Here is a 22820-nt window from a genome sequence, read left to right as displayed (position 1 = left end):
TCTCTGTTCTTTCAATCGTATTCCAATTTTCACCCGTAATAGAATTAACAAAATTAGATTCTAAAATAATGAGAAAGACATTTGGACATTTACTTTTCATGATCATTGTTGTAAGGAATCTCGAGTTCTTGACAGTGATGATGGGTCTCTCAGATTTGGTCCCATAATTTTTTGATTGACTAAAGTTTATTATTGAGTTGATTTGATAATATGACAAAATTAAGATCGTTTATAAACCTTTGCTGTAGTTATTTGTCAATTCATCTTTTTCCTCTATTGAATTTCTTTCATTTATCGTGCCATGTTTATGTAATACTATTTTATTATGGTTCCTAAATAGTATTATTCTCAAATATATATAATTGTTTTGCAGGTGAGGGGCTTTAGGTCCATGATGCATGATGACAAGCTCTGGCTCAACCGCTGTAGGAAAAAACAGCTTCGTCAAGACTGCCAAGTGTAAAATGTCCCTGTACATTTATTCCCGTTTTAATTTGCCCTCCTTGGTTACATATACAGTTTGGATAAGGCAGGCGGCAACTGTTGTGTTTGCCATTACTGCTTCCGGCTGAAGTTTCCTAGAAATAGTATCACCCATTCAAAACTTGTAGGATCCCTTCATATTTTTGCTTCCTCTCAGCTAAATCATGGACCTATAAAGTTACATTATCATCAACTGATGTACGACACGACATCACCTGATTTTCTTTTCCCTTGACAAGAAAATAAATGATAATATCCAATATCAAAATCTTGTGATTTCCTACTTTCCTATTTATGATTTAATAGCAATTGATATACGGAGACTAAATCCTCATATATGTAACATGTATATGTTATATATCAGATGAAAATCACCAAAAATACTCTGACAACAGAAGCCAGCTTGATTCAGCAAACCTACGAAACCTGCAAGTGAAATGCAACCAAGTAATGTACAAATGAAAACATACAAAGTGAAAAGAAAAAGGATCATAACTCCAATTGTGCTCATCTTGGGCAGGAGATCACCTGCGTGCGCACGTGTGTGCCATGTGTATCTGAGAGAGGGGGAGTGTGAGAGAGAGCTTGCCTGTCGTTCCATGTACACCCCCCTGAGCTCCAGTCTGAACTAACATCGACCATGTTCATCTTTGCACACCAGACAACATGATCTAAGGCCCTATGCCGTGAGCATAATTCACACCTTTTTTGCAAATGAAGTGCACATCACATATCCAGGGAGCAAAAATGCCACAAAAAACCATTAACTCAAAATTGACTTCCAAGGTTAGAACGGAGACTGGCATAAGGGGCATGAAGATTTGTGAGAAGTTGAGAACCACTTGTAGAGGCACGCTGCATGAAATTTGTGCTTGCAAGTCTTGCAAGCAAGACGAGGAAGGCTGTGGTTCACAGTGTGGATAACACTGTAACATATAGGGCACTCCTCAACACCTTCAAATTCCTTGTCAAAATTACGCTTCCATACTCGTATGGCTTCAGCTAAAGCTCCATTCTGCATCACAAATGAAGTGCATCTCAGGGAAAATAAGAAAAAAAAAAGAATGCAATTAAAATATTAGATAGTAGCTAAGTTACCTGATTACGAACAAACATCATCATAGACATTAACCACTTCCTTTGCTTCACTTCACTTATCCCTAGGCTCCTCATACAGTCAACATCTACAGGCCGTAATGGGTAAGATGCAGGAAGACGAATAATGAGATCCATTCCGGTCTCATCTTTTGTATAGGTAGCAACAACCTCATTTGCTGATTTGCTCACACTTACTGAAAAGTTCTCATCAGCAAAATTCGCTGTTTTTATCTGCATAGAAGAAGAAACTAGTCAAAACTACGTAATTCTGAACCTGATCAATTTTCTTTTCTAGCTCTTCCTCTTCAGGTTCAAGTCAAGTATTTGAAAAGTTCAAACAAAAGTGCTTCAGAGGGCAAGTTGGTCAGGAAAAAATAAACTTCATTTGTTACAGATAAGTGGTTGCCTACAAGTCAGTTTCCATCTAGTTTAAAGTAGAAGGATGCTAAAGCATGCATTTGTCATTTGAGGGCAATTGATCCAGTAATTCCAACATCACTCATTCTCCAAACAAGTCACCAAAAATATTTAAAATTCAATGAGTGGTGTAAGAAGGTTGCTAAATTTTTTAACAATTACTTTGCTCATTAGAAATAGAGACATTTTAGATAAAGATACACACCAGGGAGAGCTCGTTCGCAACCAAAGGAGGACTGCACCATGTTCTAGTAAAAGATTCAATCATTGATGAAGTAGAGCGATCACGTAAATCACTAAACCATCCCCACACATAAGCAGGAAGCAAACGAAGCATAAGGCCATATATCGCTCCAGCAAATGCAGCCATTTTCACAGGATCAATAGGCCAAAGTGATTCCACAGAAAACAATACTGACCCTGACGTGATGGAGCATTTGGCTGCAGTTGCAGCTTCTGATATAATATTAGGAAGCTCCCCATCTTTCTTCTTTAGAACGTGCATTAATGATAGGTCGGAAAGCAGATGCTGGAACAGGCAATCTAGTATCAGTGGATTAGCAGAATTTTGAATATATTGTACCAGTCTCTCCCTTGGATTTGATAATGAAGGTAATGATGACAAATGGGATAACAATAAAGACCAAGCAAGGAATAGATGTACCTGCAAAATATATATTAAAAAAAAAAGTATATATCATTATATCAAAAGGAAAATGAACAATAGTTTCAGCAAATTTTTGTACATAAAGCAAATATACCCGCTGCTCTGCCACTAAATCCATATCAAGAACATCATAAGGTAATTTCTCAATTATGTAAGATAATTCTTTTGTCAAATGGATATCCTCTTCTAGCGAAAGATCAAGATTAATAGACTCCTGGTAGGTATTTGAATCAACTTCCGAGCAAGGTGCAATTCCTTCACCAAAGACAGCCAACTTAGAAACAGGTTCTGTTGACAAAACAGCAAAGGCAGCTAGCTGCAAAGATGGCATTGGCCTCGAAGAAAATAGGATGGCATACAAAGAGGAAATAGGCCCTTTGCTTAGTCCCCAGAGTTTGATTGATTTGGCTGCTTCATCTATAGTATGTGGAGGAGATTTGAGGACACTTGATGCAACCGATTCCCAGAAAGACCTATGATAAAATCGAAAAGCTGATATAATAGATGCAGCCTCAAAAGAATAAGAGCCAGCTATTGCCTCAGCAATGCCAGTGGAAAAGAACAAGCGGAGAATGCTTTCTAGAATCTGGTTTTTGATTGGATCCCATCTTTCTGTTCTTGAGGGGTTCAAATTATCCGTGTCTTCTGTTGGTTGGAGTTCCAAAAGCCCACAAAGGAAAGAAAATGAGAAGACGGAATTTTTACTGATATTTATAAGAGAATTATCAGAAATCAACACACTCTCTTCAAGTTTTTTATGAATAAGATCAGCGTTATCAGAAGAAGAGTGTTCAGTGACTATTTCGTTCACATTTTCAGCAACTTCCTCCATCACCAACACTGCTGATTCAATCCAGCATCTTAGGTGGAAAAATAGAAACTCCCAATCTTCTTCATCAAATTCTCTCCAGCAATAGCCCAGACAAATAACCATTAGCTTTGACAGCAAGATTTGTACCATTGGCAACTGATTAGAAGCAATTGATCTACCACTTTCATTCCTCTGCTTCCGAAATAAATTCAGTAAGAGAACTCTCTCCTCATGATCAATGTCTCTATTAAGTTTCATTATTTCATTACCTCCTGTAGCCTTTAAAGGGTAACATGAAAAGACCAAGTGGAACCATTCTTCCATATCTATTGCAACACCCAAAAAGAAAACCAATGAATAAAAAAATCGAAGAGAGAGAAAAGAAAAGAAAAAGTGAGAGAGGACACAACTTAAAGTAGAAATAACCTATTTCAACCAAATCATGCAGATATAAAAAGTGAAGGGAATAAGGTCCACCAACAAGCATAAGCAACCAAATAAAAATTAACCTAAAAGCAAATTCTTAATGGAAACAAATTCTTACAAGAAGCTTGTCTTTGTGTAAGTTGCAATGCACATGCATCAAAAGTGAAACAAGATACTGAATCAGGTATCGTTATGACCTAAAAGCAATTGGTCTTATGCCGTAAAATTAACTGGATATAAATTATAAAAAGGGCATGCGTACCTTCTCCAGTTTGCCATGTGACCAAAGATGGAAATAGTAGAATCCTATGGATCCAGCTTTTGACAGCATCCTGCATCTGATTTTCATTGAGCGGATCAGGTTTACCATCCTTATTAGTACATTCACTGGACCTGATACTTCTTTGACATAAAGTTGGTACAAGAACACATAAAATTGAAGGAAGCATCCTCAAACAATTTGAGTTTACTGCTTCACCTATAAAGAGTTTATCTACTAGAAGCTGAAACAGAGCCATAGCCTTTTCTGGACCCCAAATATTTTCTTTTAACAATGTGAAAAGGAAAGATACAAGACCTCTCAAAAAGGGCTCTTCAATATCCTCCATATCTTCACCTAAAGTGGGCCATGCATGAAGCAAACTCTGTGAACAGTTTTCACCATAAATGAGAGCACCATCAAGTAAAATGCTGAAAATGGAATCCAAGATGCTTCCATAGGAAGAATAATTTCTACTCTTGGCAAACGAGACTAGTTGAGGTAAGAAAGAGGTTGCAGCACTTCCTTCTGGCCACTTCCATGTGCACAGTACTTCAGCAGCAACCCAAGCTCGAGAAGTAACCTTGGTATTTGCTGAATCCTTGGTTGATAAGGGTAAAATGTCCAGGTCATCACAAGCAATGACTTTATGCAACCCAAGTTTATAAATAAGTTTATCAATTAAAGAAACAAACTTGTAGTTACCATTTGCCTGCATCCAACAAACATTTGCAATTTTTTAGTTACCATATACTTGAGAAATTGCAAATTATATAAATTCAATAACCACTCATACAAACTGAAGCACACACTAAAAACATCAATTATATGAATATGAGATTCTTACGTGTCAGTATAGTTTCACTAAAAGCAGTGTACTAGTTTTCTGCGGACCACTTAAGACAGTGGACCAAAAATAAAGACATCAAATAACAAACACAAGGCACTTTCAAACCATCCTACTACAGTTAAATTGTTGCTATAAATTTAAAAGAGATGCTTGCATCATAAAAGGGGCAATTAATGACATTTTAACATGTATCAGTGCATGTATATGTATGCCTTTTATATATATATAGAGAGAGAGAGAGAGGAATTATGTCAGCAAGAACAGTTAGGGCTATAACACCACTCACACTCACATAGATTCTTTCAGTATCTGATTTAGACAGTCCTTCCATGGAATTCAAGTCAGGTGTGATCCACCAAGGCCACATATCACCCTTGCTTAGAAGAAGATCCAACAGGTTTTGTTCCTCATACTGATCCTGACAAAGACGCTCAAGCACATCTGTCATCATCATGCAGCACAAAGACGCAAAATTTTTGTTGTCTAGTTTATCTTCCCTGAAGATAGCAAGTCTAATAGTGCAAATCAAGATACTCCTTATTCCTTTTCTCACATCTCCGCTGAAGCTTTTCCACAAATTGCTGATATTGGATAGGTAACCATGTGCTGATTCACAAATATCCATCCGTGCCTTAATCTTTTTCCTTGACTCATCATCTAGAGCATCCTCTACTGCTACACTCATCCTATACTCCCAGTCAATAATAAACACAGCTGCTGAAATATTTGAAACCAAGCCGCTTTCTTCATCAAGTGCCCTTAAGCAAAACAAACTACCCTCAACTATTTGAAGAGCAAAACGAGCCATATCGACCACATTTCCAGTATTCTTGCTGTCTAATCCAAGGCAATTCTCTTCAGAATCAAACAAAGCACTTGCCTGCTTAACAGAACTAAAAGATGAATCCAGAATAAAAGAAACTAGCTTTCTCAAAACTTCCCGGAATATCAGGGTCATTGACTTCCTAGAGACAAATGAATCTAGATTGCCTTCGGTTGCACCCCCAAGAACAGAACTACAGGCAGTACAAACAACAAGGGTCAAAGCACAGAAATATAAATGAATAGGTCAGCTAAAACATAAATGGATTCAATATGAGAGACAATTCTTCACATTTAACAAATAATTAGCCTATTCTTTGTCATTGTATGAGCTAGAATTTAGGTCCCCTACATCCCCAAAATCATTATTTTGTTTCAAGGATATTCAAGAAAGCAAATGACAAACTGCTATGATTTTCCAAGAAATATAACAGGTCATGTCAATCATTGACAAATGTCATGATATGTAATGCTGTACTGTTGTATTATGAACAATAAAGCACAAGGCTAGTTGTTAAGGCACAATTTTACTTGTAGTATTCTACTATGTTTTTTTTTTGGGGGGGGGGGGTTAAAAACATTAATAGTCTTCTGGGTAATATTGATACTTGCTCACGTCCTGTAATTTAAATTGCAGAGGGTAAAACAGATCATGCTTTTGCATTCACATACCACACAAACTGTGCATCAGAAGTTCCAAAAGGAGGAAGGGAAAAGGCAACAGAAACAGCAGTTGCTTCAAGAAGCTCATGATGCCAATGATGTGGGAGAGAACCCGGCGGATGAAAAGAATCTTCTCCAAATTTCCTTATCCTAATCTCATTTCTTGCTTTGTCAAAAAGCATTCCCAACACTGCTAAGTGATTTGAGTCCATGGAGCCCGAGTCAATCTTAGAATTTACCAAGTCAATGGCGTATGTAATAATAGCACGCCACTGCTCAGAGAAACACTCATCATCAAGCAATGCAAGCAACAGATCTAGTCGAGCACTGGTAGTACAATTATGTCCACGCAAACACCAAGGAACAAATGTTTCCTTGTAAACTTGAAGAAAATACTCCAGCTTCATTTCACTGTCCTTCTCACAGGTAGTACCACAAAAAGGTGCATTGTTGTTGGAAAAAATTGCTTGGAGTACCTTTCGGGCTCCAAATATTGAAACCGAAATGGATAGTAGCCTTGCACCATCTGCTGAATCCTGTTGCAGAGGAAAATCCAGATGTGAATGTTCAAATAAAAGCATGTTTAGATGACTTAGAATTATCAAGAAAGAGGTGCGGGACTGCTGCAGAGCAGGAAAAAGGAGACTCTGGACCGGTATCCCAGCTAAATTAAAATTTATCTGGTCATTTCAACTTCCTGATGAAACCTCACTTGTCATTTCCAATTTTGACATTTATATTCAGAAGTGAAAAGTAGAGATAACAGAAAAACAAGTGAAATGAAAATCATAATAAAGGCACTATTTTATGAAGCCCAGGCTACCAGAGAACCAGAAACTAATTTCTTATCCAGCTCACAATGACATTTCTTTAAAACAACTAAAGATACTTCAGGGACCAAAGATACAAGGAAGTAAACAAAAAGTCATTTAGTTTCCATTAACAAAGAACACGATTTCCCATACACAATTACCAGCAGCAGCTATAAGTTGGTAGTTTTTTCATAAACAACTAGTTAAGATGTATGTACAGCATGGAAGTAGTTACAATTTATAACCATCCATCCCATCCCACATGTATTCACATAGTTATATAAATAGCTGTGCAGCACATGTAAGCATAGAAAACGTATATCTGACAAATAGTGTTCATGCCATGGTAACTTACAAGTGATCTGACCAAAGGGAAACACTTGGCCAACATTGGCCCTACTAAATGCAACAAAGGCCAAGATTCACCCTTTTGCTTTGCATGTTGATCCACTAAGAACAGAAATTTTATAATTGGTTCAATATTCAGTGTTTGCTGTTCTGTCGTTGCTTTTTGCTGAAACAATTCCTCACAAGCTTCTTGAAACACCACACAAAACAAAGAGAGAAGGTCCTCTTCCAGTGAATAAATGCCAGAAAGAATTTCAACAATGCATTTTCCCAACTCCTGAAGATAACTTATCGGATTCTTGATATTCTGCATTTCTGTTGCCTTTCCACTGAGAGGCTGATCACTATCCTGGTCTTTTGAGCTCACAGATGATAGGTAGTCTTGCCATAGAAGCTTTACAAGGATATCATTAATAAGGGTGGTCCGGAAATGAGAGACAGAATCAACAGTGTCACAAAATCTGGTAAGTTGAGAAAGCACGAGTTAGCATTCTAAGTAAAATAAAGGATACAAGTAGCAAGAATTGAGAACATCCTATCCGCTAAATAACAAGGACTGCAAAGGAAAAACTTAAGTAACTCGTACCTAGAAGCATTACATAATCCCCAAAAAAAACACTCTTTAAATGCCCTGAAAAATGCTAGTCGATCCACATTTGGAGAATGAACTGGATTCCTTCCAGCCCATAGGTTATGGAAAAAATCAAGAAAAAATTTGTCTCCTGAGAAGGCCTTAGAAGGAATAGAATCTAAGAATAGAACCAGTGCTGGATAAGAAAATTGCTGAGATCCAAAGCATCCATTCCTTATAAAAGACCAAAACCGGTTAAATACAGATTTCTGAACATTTAAGGTAGTCCAACTGTCAGGAAATCTCTTTGAAAATAACAATATTGCATCCCACATTGAAGAATGACAAGCAGGATCTCTTTCCTGGAAAGCACCGAGAATTGCTGTAGCAAGAGTTTTCATATTTCCCCCATCAAAAGCCTGAGGAATGTGGTTAATGAAACTTTTTAAGACTGTGTATGTAGCTGACCGAACAGCAGGGCTTTGAGACTTCAAAAACTCTAGAAAATATTTATGAGCAGAGAAGAGCTTTTCTGCAAAAGAAATTGCAGTAGCCTTAGCCTTAGAAGCACGTTTTTGCTCAGCAGATAAATTTTCAAAACCAGGTTTTTCTATTTGCACGGAGACCAAAACATCAAGAAGTGTTGCCAAAGCCAGCAATGAAGAAGATATCACCTAATATTAAAGAGATAAGGGGAAAATTACAAAATATTTCATGAACACATACAAAGAAATCCAAGCAGCAATATAAGAGGCTGTTAATGCCTATGCTCTACAATAGTGATTTCAGCATATGTCAAACATGTACATATTTATGTTTGAGAAACACAGATGCATGAGCATGAACTGTACATATAATTTTGATACACTCATACAAGCATTTATGTAAAAATAAACATATAATGTGCATGTTTTGTCTGATATCTTCAAGGATTGGCGAGTGTTGGAAATGGTTAAGAAAAATTAAGCACCTTGTGTTTCCACTCGGTAGCCTCAAAAACATATATGGTTATGCTTCTTCACAAATAAGTGATGTCCCTCAACCAAGAAAAAGAAAACCAAAAAATAAAAAACAGGTGATATTTTACTTACCTGTGCAATGCCAAGGCAGAAAATTAACAGGAAAAATGAACAGGTTAGGGTGACATAACTATTGCAACTTAAAAGGTTAAGTAATATGGAGTAGAAAACTTGTCCCTAACAAAAGCACATCCAAACAGATCTATGCATACCTGCTGGTGCATCTCTTGCAGCTCATCCAAAGCAACAGATTTATCAGACAAATTTTGTGGAGTAAGCTTCAAATTTTCTTCCAAATACATAAAAATCTCAGTTGTGCATAAGATTAAAGCATCTAATCTCTTTTCCTGAGCAGGGAAGGCAGCCTGTTGTTTACAACCAAATGAATCGATGATTAAATAAATAAATAAAACTAACTGTCCAAACCCACCACATCCTACCATATTAACATGTTCAAAAAGTTACAACTACACCACATGCATGATGCATAGGCTACATTAAATTTCTGTTTAACAATTCATAGGATGCCAAGGAGATTGATCCTCCAGAAAACATGAATTTGATTCAAACCTGTAATGAACGCTTAGCAGCTTGTGAAACTTCAGAACTGGGATCAAATTGAGAGAACCACCATGGTCCCATCAAGGACTTCAAATGCGGTGCCAAATCTCTCCTGAGAAAAACATGCCAAGAGCCTAGTCTTTATTGCATGACAAAAAAAAGGCAAACGATTGTACTAAAGAGATGTGAAAGAAAATAACACTTCCTTTTTCTTTGCTTCTCTTCATAAGGAAGTCATCTTCCTTACTTCACACCTCTTCTAACTCAAAAAGCATAATTTTTCAAAATAAATAACATGTGTATCACTGTATTGGGCTCTAATCTTCAATGAAAATCATTTTCAAAACATTACCGCTTGAGCTTTGTATTTGTTTCTAAATTATCAAACAGAAGACATTCATACAATTAAGCAACAAGAAGACCAAAATTTCTGTCTTTCAGCATTCATTGAGTCAAGCCTTAATGATTGATGTTATGATGATATCCTTCACTACTCCTTCACTACAATGTATCCATTGAAGTTGTCATACACAAGAAGGTAAGAAAATATCATTCACCGGCCATACAAAAAAAGGGGGGTGGGGAGGGGAGGGGAGAAGGGCAGAAGTTCGAACCCGACAGCAGTGACAAGATTAGTCATTGTTTCATGAGTAGCTCGCCGAACTTCTCGATTATAGTCCAGCAAGAGCTTCTTGTATTCAAATGCCTGTATGAAGGAGAGAACAGCAATACTGAAACATATTAAACCAAGTTTAAGGGTTGAAAATTTGAAGTTTACATGAAACCCATTGCAATCAGTGAGTATTATTTTGGTTTAAATGTTTTTCCTTTAACATCCAAAAGAAGCCAAACAAAGAATCGAGTCTAAGTTCAAGAATACCAAAGTTTCAAGTTCCACAGTGTGATTAGTGAGATCACATTTTGGAGTAATTTGTTTTCAGTTCCAATATCTTAACTTTAGCATCTGCTGACCAAATTCAGAAACACTTTCAAGCATTCCTCTTCTTTCTTTGTTTTTCCCCACAATGAAGGTAAAGTCGATCAAAGTTTTCATCATGTCAACACTAGAAAATTATAAACCCTAGCTTTTTAAATGATTTCTCTTTCCATGTCAATATCTTTCTCTAGGCACTGCTTTTCCCCACCTACCTTTTTAAAGTCTACTTCAGTGTTTAATTCATATAAAACTAACTCAGTTGATGCATCTGCAAAGACCAGTAAAGAGCAAAGAATTAAATCATACCCATTGTGGAATGATTGGTACTATTTCCTTTCCAGACTTTTGCTTGAGCAGAGTAGACAAAGATGCCAGAGCTTTAAGCTGTTAATGAACAAGAAGCTGGTCACTACATGTAAATTGAGCTGGTTATAAGTTATAACTAAGCAAAGGACTTTCCTTGATCATGAAGATCTACTCGATTGATTATCAAATGGAAAAGGTGATCACAGCACTCAAGCTTGGAAACCAAAGCTAAAAACTAAATCCAATAACCGAAAAACTAAGACATGTCAAATGCAAAAAGTTTATAGAGTTCGCCGCATATATTGACGCAAAAAATAAAAAAACCTACCTTGGTGGTAGGATCCTTCCGTGCCAGCCTTTTTAAGTGTTGTGCGATTTCACTATCTATATCCTGCAATTGCAAACAAATCATCAAACTGGAAGAATAAATTGGTAACTTCATTAATTAAGATACAAAACTTTTAGTGTTTACCAAAAGAGGATTGGAATCTTCGGTGGAGAGAGAGGAATCAAGGCGGGAGCTACCGACGTAGCCTCCGAATCCAACGGAAGCGGCAGCGGCAGCCGAACTCGATGGCAATAGAGAAGCCGCAAGGCTGCAGCCGACAGGTAAACAAAAAATTGCAGCATATAGGTTAAAGAAAGAGATTTAATGTTTCAATAAATAGAGAATTAATGAGTTGAATTAGAAAAATAGAGGAAAAGAGGAAACCTGCTGCTTGAAGGGCGTGCCTTGCTCCTGGCTCCATCACCCTTCTGTCTCCCCATTCTGGCGTACTAAGATTGGAAAAAAGACACCGTTGGGTAGACGTAAGAAGGGGTTTACACAGAGAGAGTGAAAAAGGAAAGAGGAATCTTAGAACAAAAGATCCAAAGGCGGCGCGGGGAAGTGAATGTGCCTTTGCTTGCTGGAAAAACAAAGGAAGAAGGAGAAGAACGAGGAGCTACCTTGCTATATTGCCTTTGGCTATTTGTAAAATCAAAATTTTAATTTTGGGGCAATTTTACCTGCCCTTGCCTTCACTCAGGCGGTCACGGGAAGGTTTTATTATTTTGGATTAATTTATCAAATATCCCATGGACCGTGCTGGGTTCACGTTGGAACCAACCAAAATTTTAGGCCTAATGTTAGGTCCAGGTCTAATCTAAAAAATCAACTTAAATTTTTATCTAATTTCGACTTAAACAAAAATGTTAAAATTTAAGTTCGGCCTGTATTAATTTTTGATATAATTTTTAAAAAAAATAATATATCAAAAATACTAAAATATTAAAATAAATGTTTCTCAATAAATTAAAAATAAATTTAATAAGACTAAGATACTGTAATTTAACAAGCAAATACCTCTAATAATAAAATAGTAGCAATATAGTGAAAAACAATAAGAAAATAAAAAAAAGAGAGTAAAAAAAGCAAAAAAATACTACAGTTTTTTTTATATATTCAGCCTGGCCCAAAAAAGTCTTACGCAAGACCTGACTCGTTTTCTAAACGACCTTATTTTTTTGCCCAATTCTAATTTTCGGGCCTATATTTTTATCCAAATACTCCCATTTTTCAGACGAGCCAAATAACCCGACCCATGAGAAAGCCTACTCCAAACTATCCGTTAAATTTAATTTATTCTAATTAAGTCCTTAAAATATTAATAGCTTATTAATAACATTCTTTTCTATTTAACCATTAATTTATACATAAAATGCTAGTTCAGTCCAAATCATTCATACAATAAACAGATGCATATTTATAATTTGATAATTTATTTTAAGTATACTTTATATTTTATTAACAAATGTTAAGTATAATTATGAAAAATATTGTACTCCTAAAATGAGAATAAGGTTTCAAACCTTTAAAAAGATATCAAATTCCTAAAATAATTAATTTTCATAAACAGTAAACTAAACATAAAAAAAATACATCAATTTCTTAAAAAAAATTGTGTTTTGTTAGATGCTGACTTGAAATAACTATCTAACCTTCTTGATCTAATCATTATGAGCTTTAAACAAACTTCTTAATCAAATTTAGAAAAAAATAAAAGACAAACTTTCATTTACTGTTTCTTATTGACATGCTAGAGTTTGGTAAAAAGAGTAAAGCTCAATAAAAAAGTTCTATAAAAGTAAAATCAAGAAATACTCCTTGTTCTATTCATATACTCCCTGGACATATAGCACAACAAAAAGCTATTTGAAAGATATATATAGATTGCCCTTTAATTCGCATCATTCGACTAGTTTTTTATTTGAAGATCTCTTGAATAATATCTTGCCTCCAATCAATTGGTCACTTATCACTAACCACCTCGTATGTCTCATTCATCAAATTACCTGCTTTTAGTAGGAATGCACTTATCACCAATAAGTGATCATTAAAGACTATTGAGGCATAACAACCTCGTACTACCTCAGCCAAAGAAATGACAGAATAGTATTTCACTTGAGGACAACTGACTTGTCACCTAATCGACCACATGAGTAGACCACCACCCGTACTGTTAATGATCTGGCACCACCAAGCACGTGACATTCCCTTATTAATGCCTAGAAGAACGATAAGAAAATGATCTTGGACCCTCAGTAATATTAAGCACTTATCCTCGCACTTACTCAACTTTGCTTTCGTAACCTCCTTACTCCTTTCTTTTTTTTAGCTCTTAGTTTGTCTAGATAAATTAGCTTCTTTGGTACCATCAACACTTATATCAACACTCTTAATCTAATTATAAAGTTCGATTCTATAAGTAATATAAAAAAAGATCTTTAATTCTAATCTAATTATAAAATTTAATATTATAAATAACATTAGAAAACTTTGATGTATGATATAAAAAAGTAAATATTTTATTTGGTATATGAATTTAGCTTAAAGATTAAATGGTTAATATATATGGAAGTACTAAACTTGGTAACTTATATTTACTCGATATTTAAAACTTTTTTTTTATTTAAGTGGTACCTCAATTTGGAAATCGTAAGCCAACTTGGTACTTTTTTTAGGTACCTAACTAATATCGTTAAAATATGTTGACGTGGCATTGACGACAAATAATTTTTGTATATTTTTTTGCCATGTGTCAAAGTGTGAAGTTACCACATGTTGTCGTGCTATTAGTCATCAGTACCACATTAGCATATCTTAATAGTGTTAGTTAGGTAGAGATGGTGATTCAGATTACGAATTCGATCCGACTTGAATTTTGGGGATTTGAATATTACAAATTCGGAAGTTAAAAATACTACTCGCTACGGATTTAGAGCGGATGAGGATAGACCCTCTCAAATTTGAACCCAAGACCTCCTACATATAAAGCCATTCTTTAACCACCAATACTGGCAACATTTATTATAATTTACACAAATTAATAACTATATATAAAAACATAATATAATATTTTTATTAAAAAATATCTTCTATAAGGTCTTATTCACTTAAATCTCTTTTACCTTTCTCTTAATTCATATTCTTTTGTATCCATAAACCTATCCGAATGATGAGATGGGATCATCAAAATTCCTAAATTTATGCTTATCCTCTTTATTATTTTATCACCTCAATTTGTTAAATTACTTTAAACAAAAAAAACTATATTTATATAACTAAAATAAATATTATAATATGAATTTAGTTTATACCGTGGGATATAATTATATTTAATACATATATACATACACGTTTAACTACAGATAATATATCAATTGTCATATATAAGTAAATTATGAATGTATAATAATTATTATACAATTATAATATTATAATGTGTATTTCTTTTATTAATGATATGCAACCTAAACCTTAAATATGAAACTAATTTTATGGTGCATTATAAATATATATACAATTAACATTATATAATAAAAGTAGATAATTGATGATATGTATCCTTATATACAACTATATTATTAAAATGTACATTTTTATACCGCAAGCTTAAACCTAAAACATGTAACTAACTTTATGATAGATTATAATATATACAGTTATCATTACGTAATCAATGTAGATTATTAATGATATGTAATCTTATGTACCATTATGAATGATATTATAATGTACATTTTTATATTAACGATATGCAATCTTAAATCCTGAACGTGTAACTAACTCTATAATAGATTATGATATATACAATTAGCATGAGTTGAGTAATAAAGTTATTTCGGATTGTTATGGAATTATTAATCTGTTTGGAATTCTTATATTTAAGTTGTTAAATATATTTAAATTGAAGTTAAATTGTCATGTTTAATTTGTTTGGATTTTTATTTAACAACTTTTCTTAATTTGCATTTATTTATTATTAATTATGCATAAAATTTATTTAAAATGATTATTTTATTTTCATATTATTTTGCGGAATATTCGACATGTAATTGAAGATTTTAAATTCTAATTTCTTTCTCTCTTTTTTTTTTTGCAAATCGTTATGAATCTTTTAATTTATTCAGAATTATTATGTATATTTAAATTGTTATGAAATTATTATGTTTAATTTGGTTGAATTGTTATTTAACTATTTTTATAAAATTTTATTTATTTATTATTAATTATAAATGAATTTCATTTAAAATTAATTTTTTGTTTGATTTTATATATTTTGGGGATTTGGATTCGGATATTCGACATAAGATTGGAAATATTAAATTAAATTTTTTTTTTGCAGATTAGGATATTTAGTAGATAATGATATTTAATTCATGTTCAGATTTTGATAGTAACACTCAAATAATACGTGGATTCAAAATTTTAAACAAATTCACATATTTAAATTCGGATAATCCAAAAATTACAGATATCCAATCTGTTATCGTTTCTATAATCGAGTACTTAAAAAAAACCAAATTAACTTGCGGTTTTCGAACTCAACAATATATATTACCCCATAGTTAAATTAATATCTATATTTTTAGGAGGCAAAATTGGAATATGTTGAGCAAGCAAGTTGTTACACACTACGGATACCATCAACTAATGGCATAGCTTCTGTACCACATGTCTAAACCTGTTTGATCCATCTAATTTTAACGGATTACAAAAATGAAGTAAAATATATGAGGTAATCCCAATTTAAATATCAATCTAAATAATAATAAAAAAACAAGTACAATTTTAAATTTAAAACTCAACTCCAATACCAGGAAAATATATTTATCTTATAAAAAAATTATAAGTAATCATATCATATTTTAAATTCAAGGAACATTTTAAACAATTGGTGAAACAATGGGAGCAGTCAGGATTGTTTATTTTCTATATTGAATTGGAACCTCCCCCACATATTCCCTTAAACCACTAAATAACAGTATTTTTTATAACTAAAAAATGCAAACTCACACCCTTTGTCTACTTTCATATTCCTCTGAGAAAAAACACAATCAAATTGCCTATAAAGGAGAACTCCATTTTCGTGGTATTTCTCATCAACCAAGAAATTGGCCAATTCTAACTACCAGCTTGACAGTTTAGACAAATCGAATGCTACAGAAAGTTGGGGAATTTAGAAGGCATGCAATAGGTGGACATTCAAAAAAAAGGAAGTTGAGCCGTGGTGTGGAATGTGGTGTTCTTTGGGTATCAGGACTTCACTCAAGGAGCAGGCTTCAATCAAAGGCCTCTGACTCCTCCAGAATGGTATGATCCACTTCCACAGGTTGTCAAAGTCAAACTGCGATGCTGCATTCTTAAACCAATCTGAAATGAGTGGTATTGCTGCTATCACTAGGAACAGCAACAGAGAAATTGTTGACGGAATCAATGAACTGGTGTTCGCTTCGTCAGCACTAGTGGCTGAAGCTCTTGCTTTTAAGGCTAGGTTCCTCCAATCTTATAGCTGCGAAAAGATGGCAGAATGCAATCTTAAGAGTCAGACTGTGAAAACATTAATCAAAGCCATCAATTGAAAGGGAAGCAAAACATGGGATATTGCCTCCGTAGTTGACTACACTCTTCTTACAGTCTCAAACTTCAATAACTATGGTTTGCAATGAATAAAAGACTTATTTAGACCAAAAGAACTAAATTAAAGGACCTATATGATCCATTTAATTGAAATTGAAACAATTTCCGTCCGCAGAAACAGCTTTTATACAACCTTCCTCAATAAAGTTTCTGTCTTTGTTCTTTCACCCCATCCTCCCACAATTATGGCCGACCACCCACCATCAAACACTTTCATCATGGCTGCCATCTCTCTCTCCATCCTGATTTTTGAGAAATAATCCTTAAATTCATCAGCATGATCCCCAGAGACTAAACAGTCAACACCATCACATAAAATACCTAAAAGAGAACTAACCACCTCACCCTCCAGTTTTGGGTTTTTCAAAGGTTCCCTCTGCTTGAGATATTTTTCTAACTTCATATAGATATGGGTATTTTATCCAGAACTTGGAATTTCTTGGGGCCACTAAACAAGAATATTACCACAAGTGCAACAACCAAAGAAGGATCTTCTAAGCTAGGAAACATGGTCAGCCGAAATTTACTCCTACTAACACAGATCTTCCGAAGTTTGTGCATAAGACTGGTCTGCATCAGTGAAAGCATAGAATTAGAATGTAAAAATGCAAAGCACTAGTACCCCAAAGAAAGTACGACATAAGAACCTATAGTGTACGAACCAGTAACCTGATTCAAGTAGAGGCCTATAACAAGGATCAAGGAACCAACAATAACATTGTTATACCATTAACTGGACGGAGCAGAAGTGCAAGATAAGCCCTGCTGCTGCCAGATAGGCAGTGCACACATATTGAAAGAGAACATGTCCTGGTTATTACCAGGGAATCAAGGATGGAGAATTTATGCTATGTTTAGTAGGAATATTATTTTTCCAACATGTCTTAGTACATGAGTTAGCAACAAACTAATTTCACTTGGTAATTTTTAGCTACCAACATGACTTGTTTTCAGCAAAGGGAAGGAAACATTTTTACTTATTTTGAAGAGGTTTTATTTTTTGCTAGGGTTTTACTCATCCTTCTAATTACAAGTTTAAATTTGTACTAGTTATTCTTTATGTAATAACAAACTATTTTAATACTTATGTAATAATTAAGCTTTTCCTTGTGTTAATATACTAAATAACCAAACAAGGCATTAAGGTATAAAAAGATAGAGATAAAATAAAGGTACTGAACCCTATTCATATTCCTATATTTGTTAACTTAAGCATTGGACTGCATCCCAAGATGTCAACTCTCACTCCTCTTCAAAAGACCATCGACCAGTATCCTATATCCCACATGTGAGACAAGTTTCTAAACCAAATAAGACAATGGAAAAGGAACCTGATGCCAAAATCAAACTACTTCAGTACATCTCAAAGATCTCCTATGTGGAATAGCTATTTCCAACTTCTTTTTTGGATAAGTAGTTGAATTTTATTATCCGAGCTGATACGATACGGAATTACAACTCATGTCCCATGTTGTACAATTAATCAAACATCTCCAAGTTTAGCTTCCAGTTCCTATACAGTGTCAAATGAATAGCATAGCTATTTCCAACTTGGACATAGGACAAACATCCATAGTTGTCGTAGAGAAGTTTGCTGTCAAGGTGTTAGAAAGTTAGTTCACAAGCTGTTGATATCAGCTAGTTTGTTAGTAGGCAGCAGATTAGTATAAATGGAAACTTTGGTTGTAAGTTAATGCAATGAAGAATTTCTTCTTCATAATTCATCTCTGTGTTTCTCCGCATTGATTTCAGCTCGTCTTCAGCTGTTTTAGCGGTTGTAAATATGGTTGTGAAGAGAAGACATTTGGAATGGGCACAATCATAAAAGAGACATGGCATGTCTGCAGAAAAAAAGCGAGAAGCAGCAGCTAATTTGGGTCATTAAGGCCTAACTTTGAAAATGGGAATCAGAGTGATTTACAGATCATAATACCTGAGCCACAATTGAATCACCTTTGTAGATGGTGCAAGATCTTTGGAAATGGCAGCCTATGACCTTCAAATCACAAGTTAACTCTCCCTGACCCTGATTTTCAGAAACAAGGAATACCTCCAGCTCAGTTCTCGTGAACTTTGTCAATACCCTCTGGACTTTGAATATCAAATCCTTGTCACCACCATCACCCTTGAAACCTTGCCAAGACCCATCCTTGAACCAGGAAAAATACGAAAAAGTTTAATAACTATGACAACATTTAATCATCTAAGCGGTTTCTACTTCCTAATTTGAGCTGCAGAGCATTTAACCCAAAAAAGAAAACCAAAAAAAATTACTTTTTGAAGTTAAAAGTGATTCATTTTGATGAAACTGCATAGATTAAGAGACTAACATTATGAGGGTAGAGAGAGATGAGAGGATTTCCCGCGGAATCGAGGAGACTAGCCTTGGCATGTGAGAAGGATGATTTGGAATCTTGACGGTTGACCTTGAAAACGATGTTCCCGGAAGAATCAGCGAATCCAAGGACGCCACGAGGAAGAGCACGGTGCTTCTTGGATACGAATAGATCGAACGGGATCGGCGTGTTCGCCGGATATACCGGAGCTGAAGTAGTTGCCATTGGAAAATTTTATCTGACGCTTATCGACGGGGAAAAGAAAAGTTCTCTCGAATTCAGCTTATGATAATATTGAACAAAAAAGGGTTGGGGGGGGGGGGGGCGGATCTTCCAAGCATGGCAACAAATTCATTTGGTTAAAATAGCTATCATGTATTTTCGCAGAATTTATTCCGTTAAATTTTATTTTCAAAAATCTTATAAAAAAATATTTTCAAAAAATTAATCTCTTTACTTTTATTTATTAATTTATTTTTAAATTCATGCACAAATGTATTAATTAAAATTTTTTAAAAATTTGAATTGTTCACAAATAATATCAAATAGTGTGTTTTAAATATTTTATAAAATATTATATATTGTATACTACTTTTTTAATACCGACAAAACTATATAGTGGGCATTATAAAAATTTTAAAATTGTATAAATAATCAACTATAAATTTTGTAAAAGAAAGCTTTGTCAGACATGAGATAAGTTGGGGTCTGCTGAGTTGCTTTGTTGGCCAAAAATATGCTACTGAATAATTTGACCAACTATTTAAAAGTGTAGATAGATTCGAGAAGTAATGACAAGTGCCGCAGTTGGGTTGTGTTGGAGAGGGCTATAGCGAAAGCCTTGCATTTGACAACATTGGAGGCCTCGAGGATGCTCATATTGTTATTGTTTTTGTTGTTAGCATGATAGTGAAGTTGTTAGAGTTTTGGGGGTTGAGAGTAGCATCGTTCTAAAAGGAAGCCATTTCGGTTCATGCTCATAGCACTAATTGTTGATACAATGCACAACAAGGAAAGACATAAGGAGGAGGCAATGAAGAGGTAAGGAGGAGTATGTGGTGGTGTTAAGAAGGTCAGTTCACCTAAAGAGACGGAGAGTTGAAAATGGACAAGAGAACAACTTGATTGTTGAAGAAGAGAGAGATTGCTCGGAGTAAGTTTGGAGCTCAAAAGGTTAGTCTTTCTTCATCGTTGGGAGGGTATTTATAGGAGAGGTCATTTTGTCCTATAGTGTGATGTGGCAAGCCATTAATTATAATAGATAACGTGTAACACCCTTATACCCAATCCGACGTAGGGACTTGGTATAAGACTATTATATTTTGTGACAAAGCGATTTTGGCTAGACACTATGTAATTTAAACATTTACCCATACTATTTTAACTTATTTAACCCAATATTTATTACTATAAACATACGACATCATTAATGGATGTTCGATTACATTTAGAAATGATTTTAAAATTATTTTTACTTAAAACAGAGGTCAGTATCGATACTTAAACACAAGGTATCAATACCTTATGAAAGATATCTATACCCTTAAACAGTATTGATACCAAAATAGAATTCTGGAACTCCAAAAATTTTAAATTTTGATGAAGATATCGATACATTGCCTTTGGAATCGAAACCAAAGGTGATATCAATGCCATAATCACATTCTGTTTTGAAAATTTTGAGTTCAAGGCCCAAATATAGATACCTATACCCTTGGTATTGATACTTTGGGTAAATTTTGGTAAAAATCAGTTGAAAATTTTGCTCAAAGTCTCCTGCAAAGTTTTGGATCCTTTTCAATTCAAAACAACTCCAATTCAACCAAATTATCACATTATCAAACCACAATTGCATGCATACATATGGCTATCAATAATTCATTTCATATAAAACCAAAATAGGTAAAATTTTAAGAGTTTGCATTTTAGTCCCTAACACTTGGGAAGACATTTGGTCTACCTATGTACATGCCATTTTAACCCAAAATATATACCTACTCTTGTAGCTCTTGGAGATGTGATGAGATGAGAGATCTCCTAGCTCGATTCTAACTCTTCAAGTCTATTTGTACCTATGCGTTGAAATAAATGTGTTGAGTCGGTGAAGGGTTAGTAGGCGCTACAAAAATAAATGAATACAACATATGTTTAAAATGTTACTAAAATACATCATATACTCACATTGAACTTCAATATAACTAAACATTCATTTCATTAGATTTATTTACTTTGAGTGGTTTTTATACTTACCTTAATACCTTAAATACTCATATTACTAGCATTCTACACATTTTGCCCATAGTAGACTATTTGAAACAATTCAAGATATACAGATCAAGTACAAAGGTGAAACTATATGTACAAGTAAGCGGAGAGCACTGAGGTGCTAATATAGAGAGCACTAACGTGCTTAGAAACAGAGAACGCACCGAGGATCCTTAATGGCATGGCACTAATATCCGAGTAGTTCTAATTCTGTCTACTTGTGCATAAAATCTGAATGTCATACATTTATATACTTTACATAAGTATTTCAAAAAAGATTTCACATTTTCCATCATCCACAATTTAGTTCCCATTTCATAAATCACAAGTATAATGCTCTTTCCACACACTTTTATTTTTCTCAACATAAAATTTCATCATTCAACACCTATACTTTTCTTAACATATTTCATAAATTCACAACTTAGTCCTTTTATTTAACATAATAATATTTACTTAACTACCCTAATAACGAACATATTACGATAAGAATATTTAAAAAAATTGATTGAAATTCCTTGTAGTACTTACAACAAAATGGTTGAGATAATGTATTTTCTTCGTCTTTCACTCATTAGCTTTCTCCTTTCCTTTTCCTTCAATTTTATCTTCTCCTTTCTTTTCTTTTTCTTCAATTTCATATAAAACATATATTACTTGTAAATTAAAACTAAAATCATATAACTTTTCTATGCTAGTTAATGAAAATAAACATGTATGACATAAAGATTTCACCATTTCTTACCTTAAATACTTGAGATTACCACTAAACCCTAGCTTTCTCTCTCTTTGAACTCCTCTATGGAAGCTCTCCTCAAAAAACTATGGTAGCTACTAACTTTATCTATAGTTTTTACTAAAGAAACATCAAAGAAATGGAAGGTTTTATGCTTGATTTTGCTCAACAATGGTGGAAGGGCATGTTTGGGACAAAAGCAAAAGTTTGGAGAAGATGAGATGAGAGTGACAGGGGATTCTTGAATAAGAAAGATGATGCCATCATTTTTTTCTCATCTTTTCTAAACTATTCTTCAAAAATATCACATAATTTTAAATTAAAAATGATTAAATTGCTAATAAGTCCTCTAGCCATCCATCATTTCACTTTAGCCCTAACCATTATGTCAAAAAAATATATATCTACTTGGTTAATTATCATTTTATCCCTCATCATCTTTAATGATCTCATAGATGGCTCATATTTTTA

General features: G+C 34.2%; 2 protein-coding genes and 1 long non-coding RNA gene across 10 annotated transcripts; all 3 read right to left on the bottom strand.

Annotated features, from left to right (window-relative positions):
• Nucleotides 1-458: 458 nt before the first annotated feature.
• LOC107935073 (E3 ubiquitin-protein ligase listerin) lies at nucleotides 459-12086 on the bottom strand. 4 transcript variants are annotated; one of them, XM_016867620.2, is made up of 17 exons: nucleotides 11763-12086; nucleotides 11523-11646; nucleotides 11379-11441; nucleotides 11051-11128; nucleotides 10422-10513; nucleotides 9817-9919; nucleotides 9459-9611; nucleotides 8243-8901; nucleotides 7664-8117; nucleotides 6506-7032; nucleotides 5298-6027; nucleotides 4165-4873; nucleotides 2760-3802; nucleotides 2204-2662; nucleotides 1582-1812; nucleotides 1073-1498; nucleotides 459-909 (listed from the first exon to the last, which is right to left on the bottom strand). In XM_016867620.2, exons 1-16 carry the CDS (start codon nucleotides 11816-11818, stop codon nucleotides 1271-1273), a joined length of 5709 nt encoding a protein of 1902 aa, XP_016723109.1. In that variant the 5' UTR covers nucleotides 11819-12086; the 3' UTR covers nucleotides 459-909; nucleotides 1073-1270. The 4 variants fall into 4 exon arrangements, with proteins under 4 accessions (XP_016723109.1, XP_016723110.1, XP_016723111.1 ...); XM_016867621.2 differs by having other exon boundaries at nucleotides 1012-1498; nucleotides 11763-12061; XM_016867622.2 differs by having other exon boundaries at nucleotides 5304-6027; nucleotides 11763-12061.
• Nucleotides 12087-16270: 4184 nt separating this feature from the next.
• On the bottom strand, nucleotides 16271-19733 carry LOC107935084 (protein LURP-one-related 7). Of its 5 annotated transcripts, none has more exons than XR_005921237.1 (4): nucleotides 19343-19699; nucleotides 18946-19161; nucleotides 17478-18853; nucleotides 16271-16884 (listed from the first exon to the last, which is right to left on the bottom strand). XR_005921237.1 is itself a non-coding variant. In XM_041106457.1 (4 exons), the coding sequence occupies exons 1-4, from the start codon at nucleotides 19571-19573 to the stop codon at nucleotides 16879-16881; spliced, it is 558 nt and encodes a 185-aa protein (XP_040962391.1). In that variant the 5' UTR covers nucleotides 19574-19714; the 3' UTR covers nucleotides 16271-16878. The 5 variants fall into 5 exon arrangements, 3 of the variants coding, with proteins under 3 accessions (XP_040962391.1, XP_016723127.1, XP_016723126.1); XR_005921229.1 differs by having other exon boundaries at nucleotides 17146-17582; XM_041106457.1 differs by having other exon boundaries at nucleotides 17478-17582; nucleotides 19343-19714.
• Nucleotides 19734-21197: 1464 nt separating this feature from the next.
• Nucleotides 21198-22615, bottom strand: LOC107935068 (uncharacterized). The gene is made up of 3 exons (XR_001694132.2): nucleotides 22359-22615; nucleotides 22145-22242; nucleotides 21198-21420 (listed from the first exon to the last, which is right to left on the bottom strand). It is a non-coding gene; the product is annotated as an uncharacterized lncRNA (long non-coding RNA).
• Between the last annotated feature and the right edge of the window lie 205 nt (nucleotides 22616-22820).

The sequence above is a fragment of the Gossypium hirsutum genome, chromosome A03, assembly GCF_007990345.1.
Source record: "Gossypium hirsutum isolate 1008001.06 chromosome A03, Gossypium_hirsutum_v2.1, whole genome shotgun sequence".
Classification (NCBI taxonomy): Eukaryota; Viridiplantae; Streptophyta; class Magnoliopsida; order Malvales; family Malvaceae; genus Gossypium; species Gossypium hirsutum.
The sequence above is the reverse complement of the archived record's forward strand: the minus strand, read 5'-3'. Positions and strand labels throughout refer to the sequence as shown.

What these genes read in the sequence shown, in the direction of transcription:
- LOC107935073 (XM_016867620.2), bottom strand. Translation starts at nt 11,818, where the DNA reads ATGGGGAGACAGAAGGGTGATGGAGCCAGGAGCAAGGCACGCCCTTCA. An exon ending in GCACGCCCTTCAAGCAGCAG is followed by an intron (nt 11,647 to 11,762) that starts GTTTCCTCTTTT and finishes TGTCGGCTGCAG; the next exon opens with CCTTGCGGCTTCTCTATTGC. An exon ending in TCCCTTTGGTCAGATCACTT is followed by an intron (nt 7,033 to 7,663) that starts GTAAGTTACCAT and finishes CCTCTGCAACAG; the next exon opens with GATTCAGCAGATGGTGCAAG.
- LOC107935084 (XM_016867637.2), bottom strand. Translation starts at nt 19,573, where the DNA reads ATGGCAACTACTTCAGCTCCGGTATATCCGGCGAACACGCCGATCCCG. An exon ending in TCTCTCTCTACCCTCATAAT is followed by an intron (nt 19,162 to 19,342) that starts GTTAGTCTCTTA and finishes TCCTGGTTCAAG; the next exon opens with GATGGGTCTTGGCAAGGTTT. An exon ending in GTGATTCAATTGTGGCTCAG is followed by an intron (nt 17,583 to 18,945) that starts GTATTATGATCT and finishes TCACTGATGCAG; the next exon opens with ACCAGTCTTATGCACAAACT.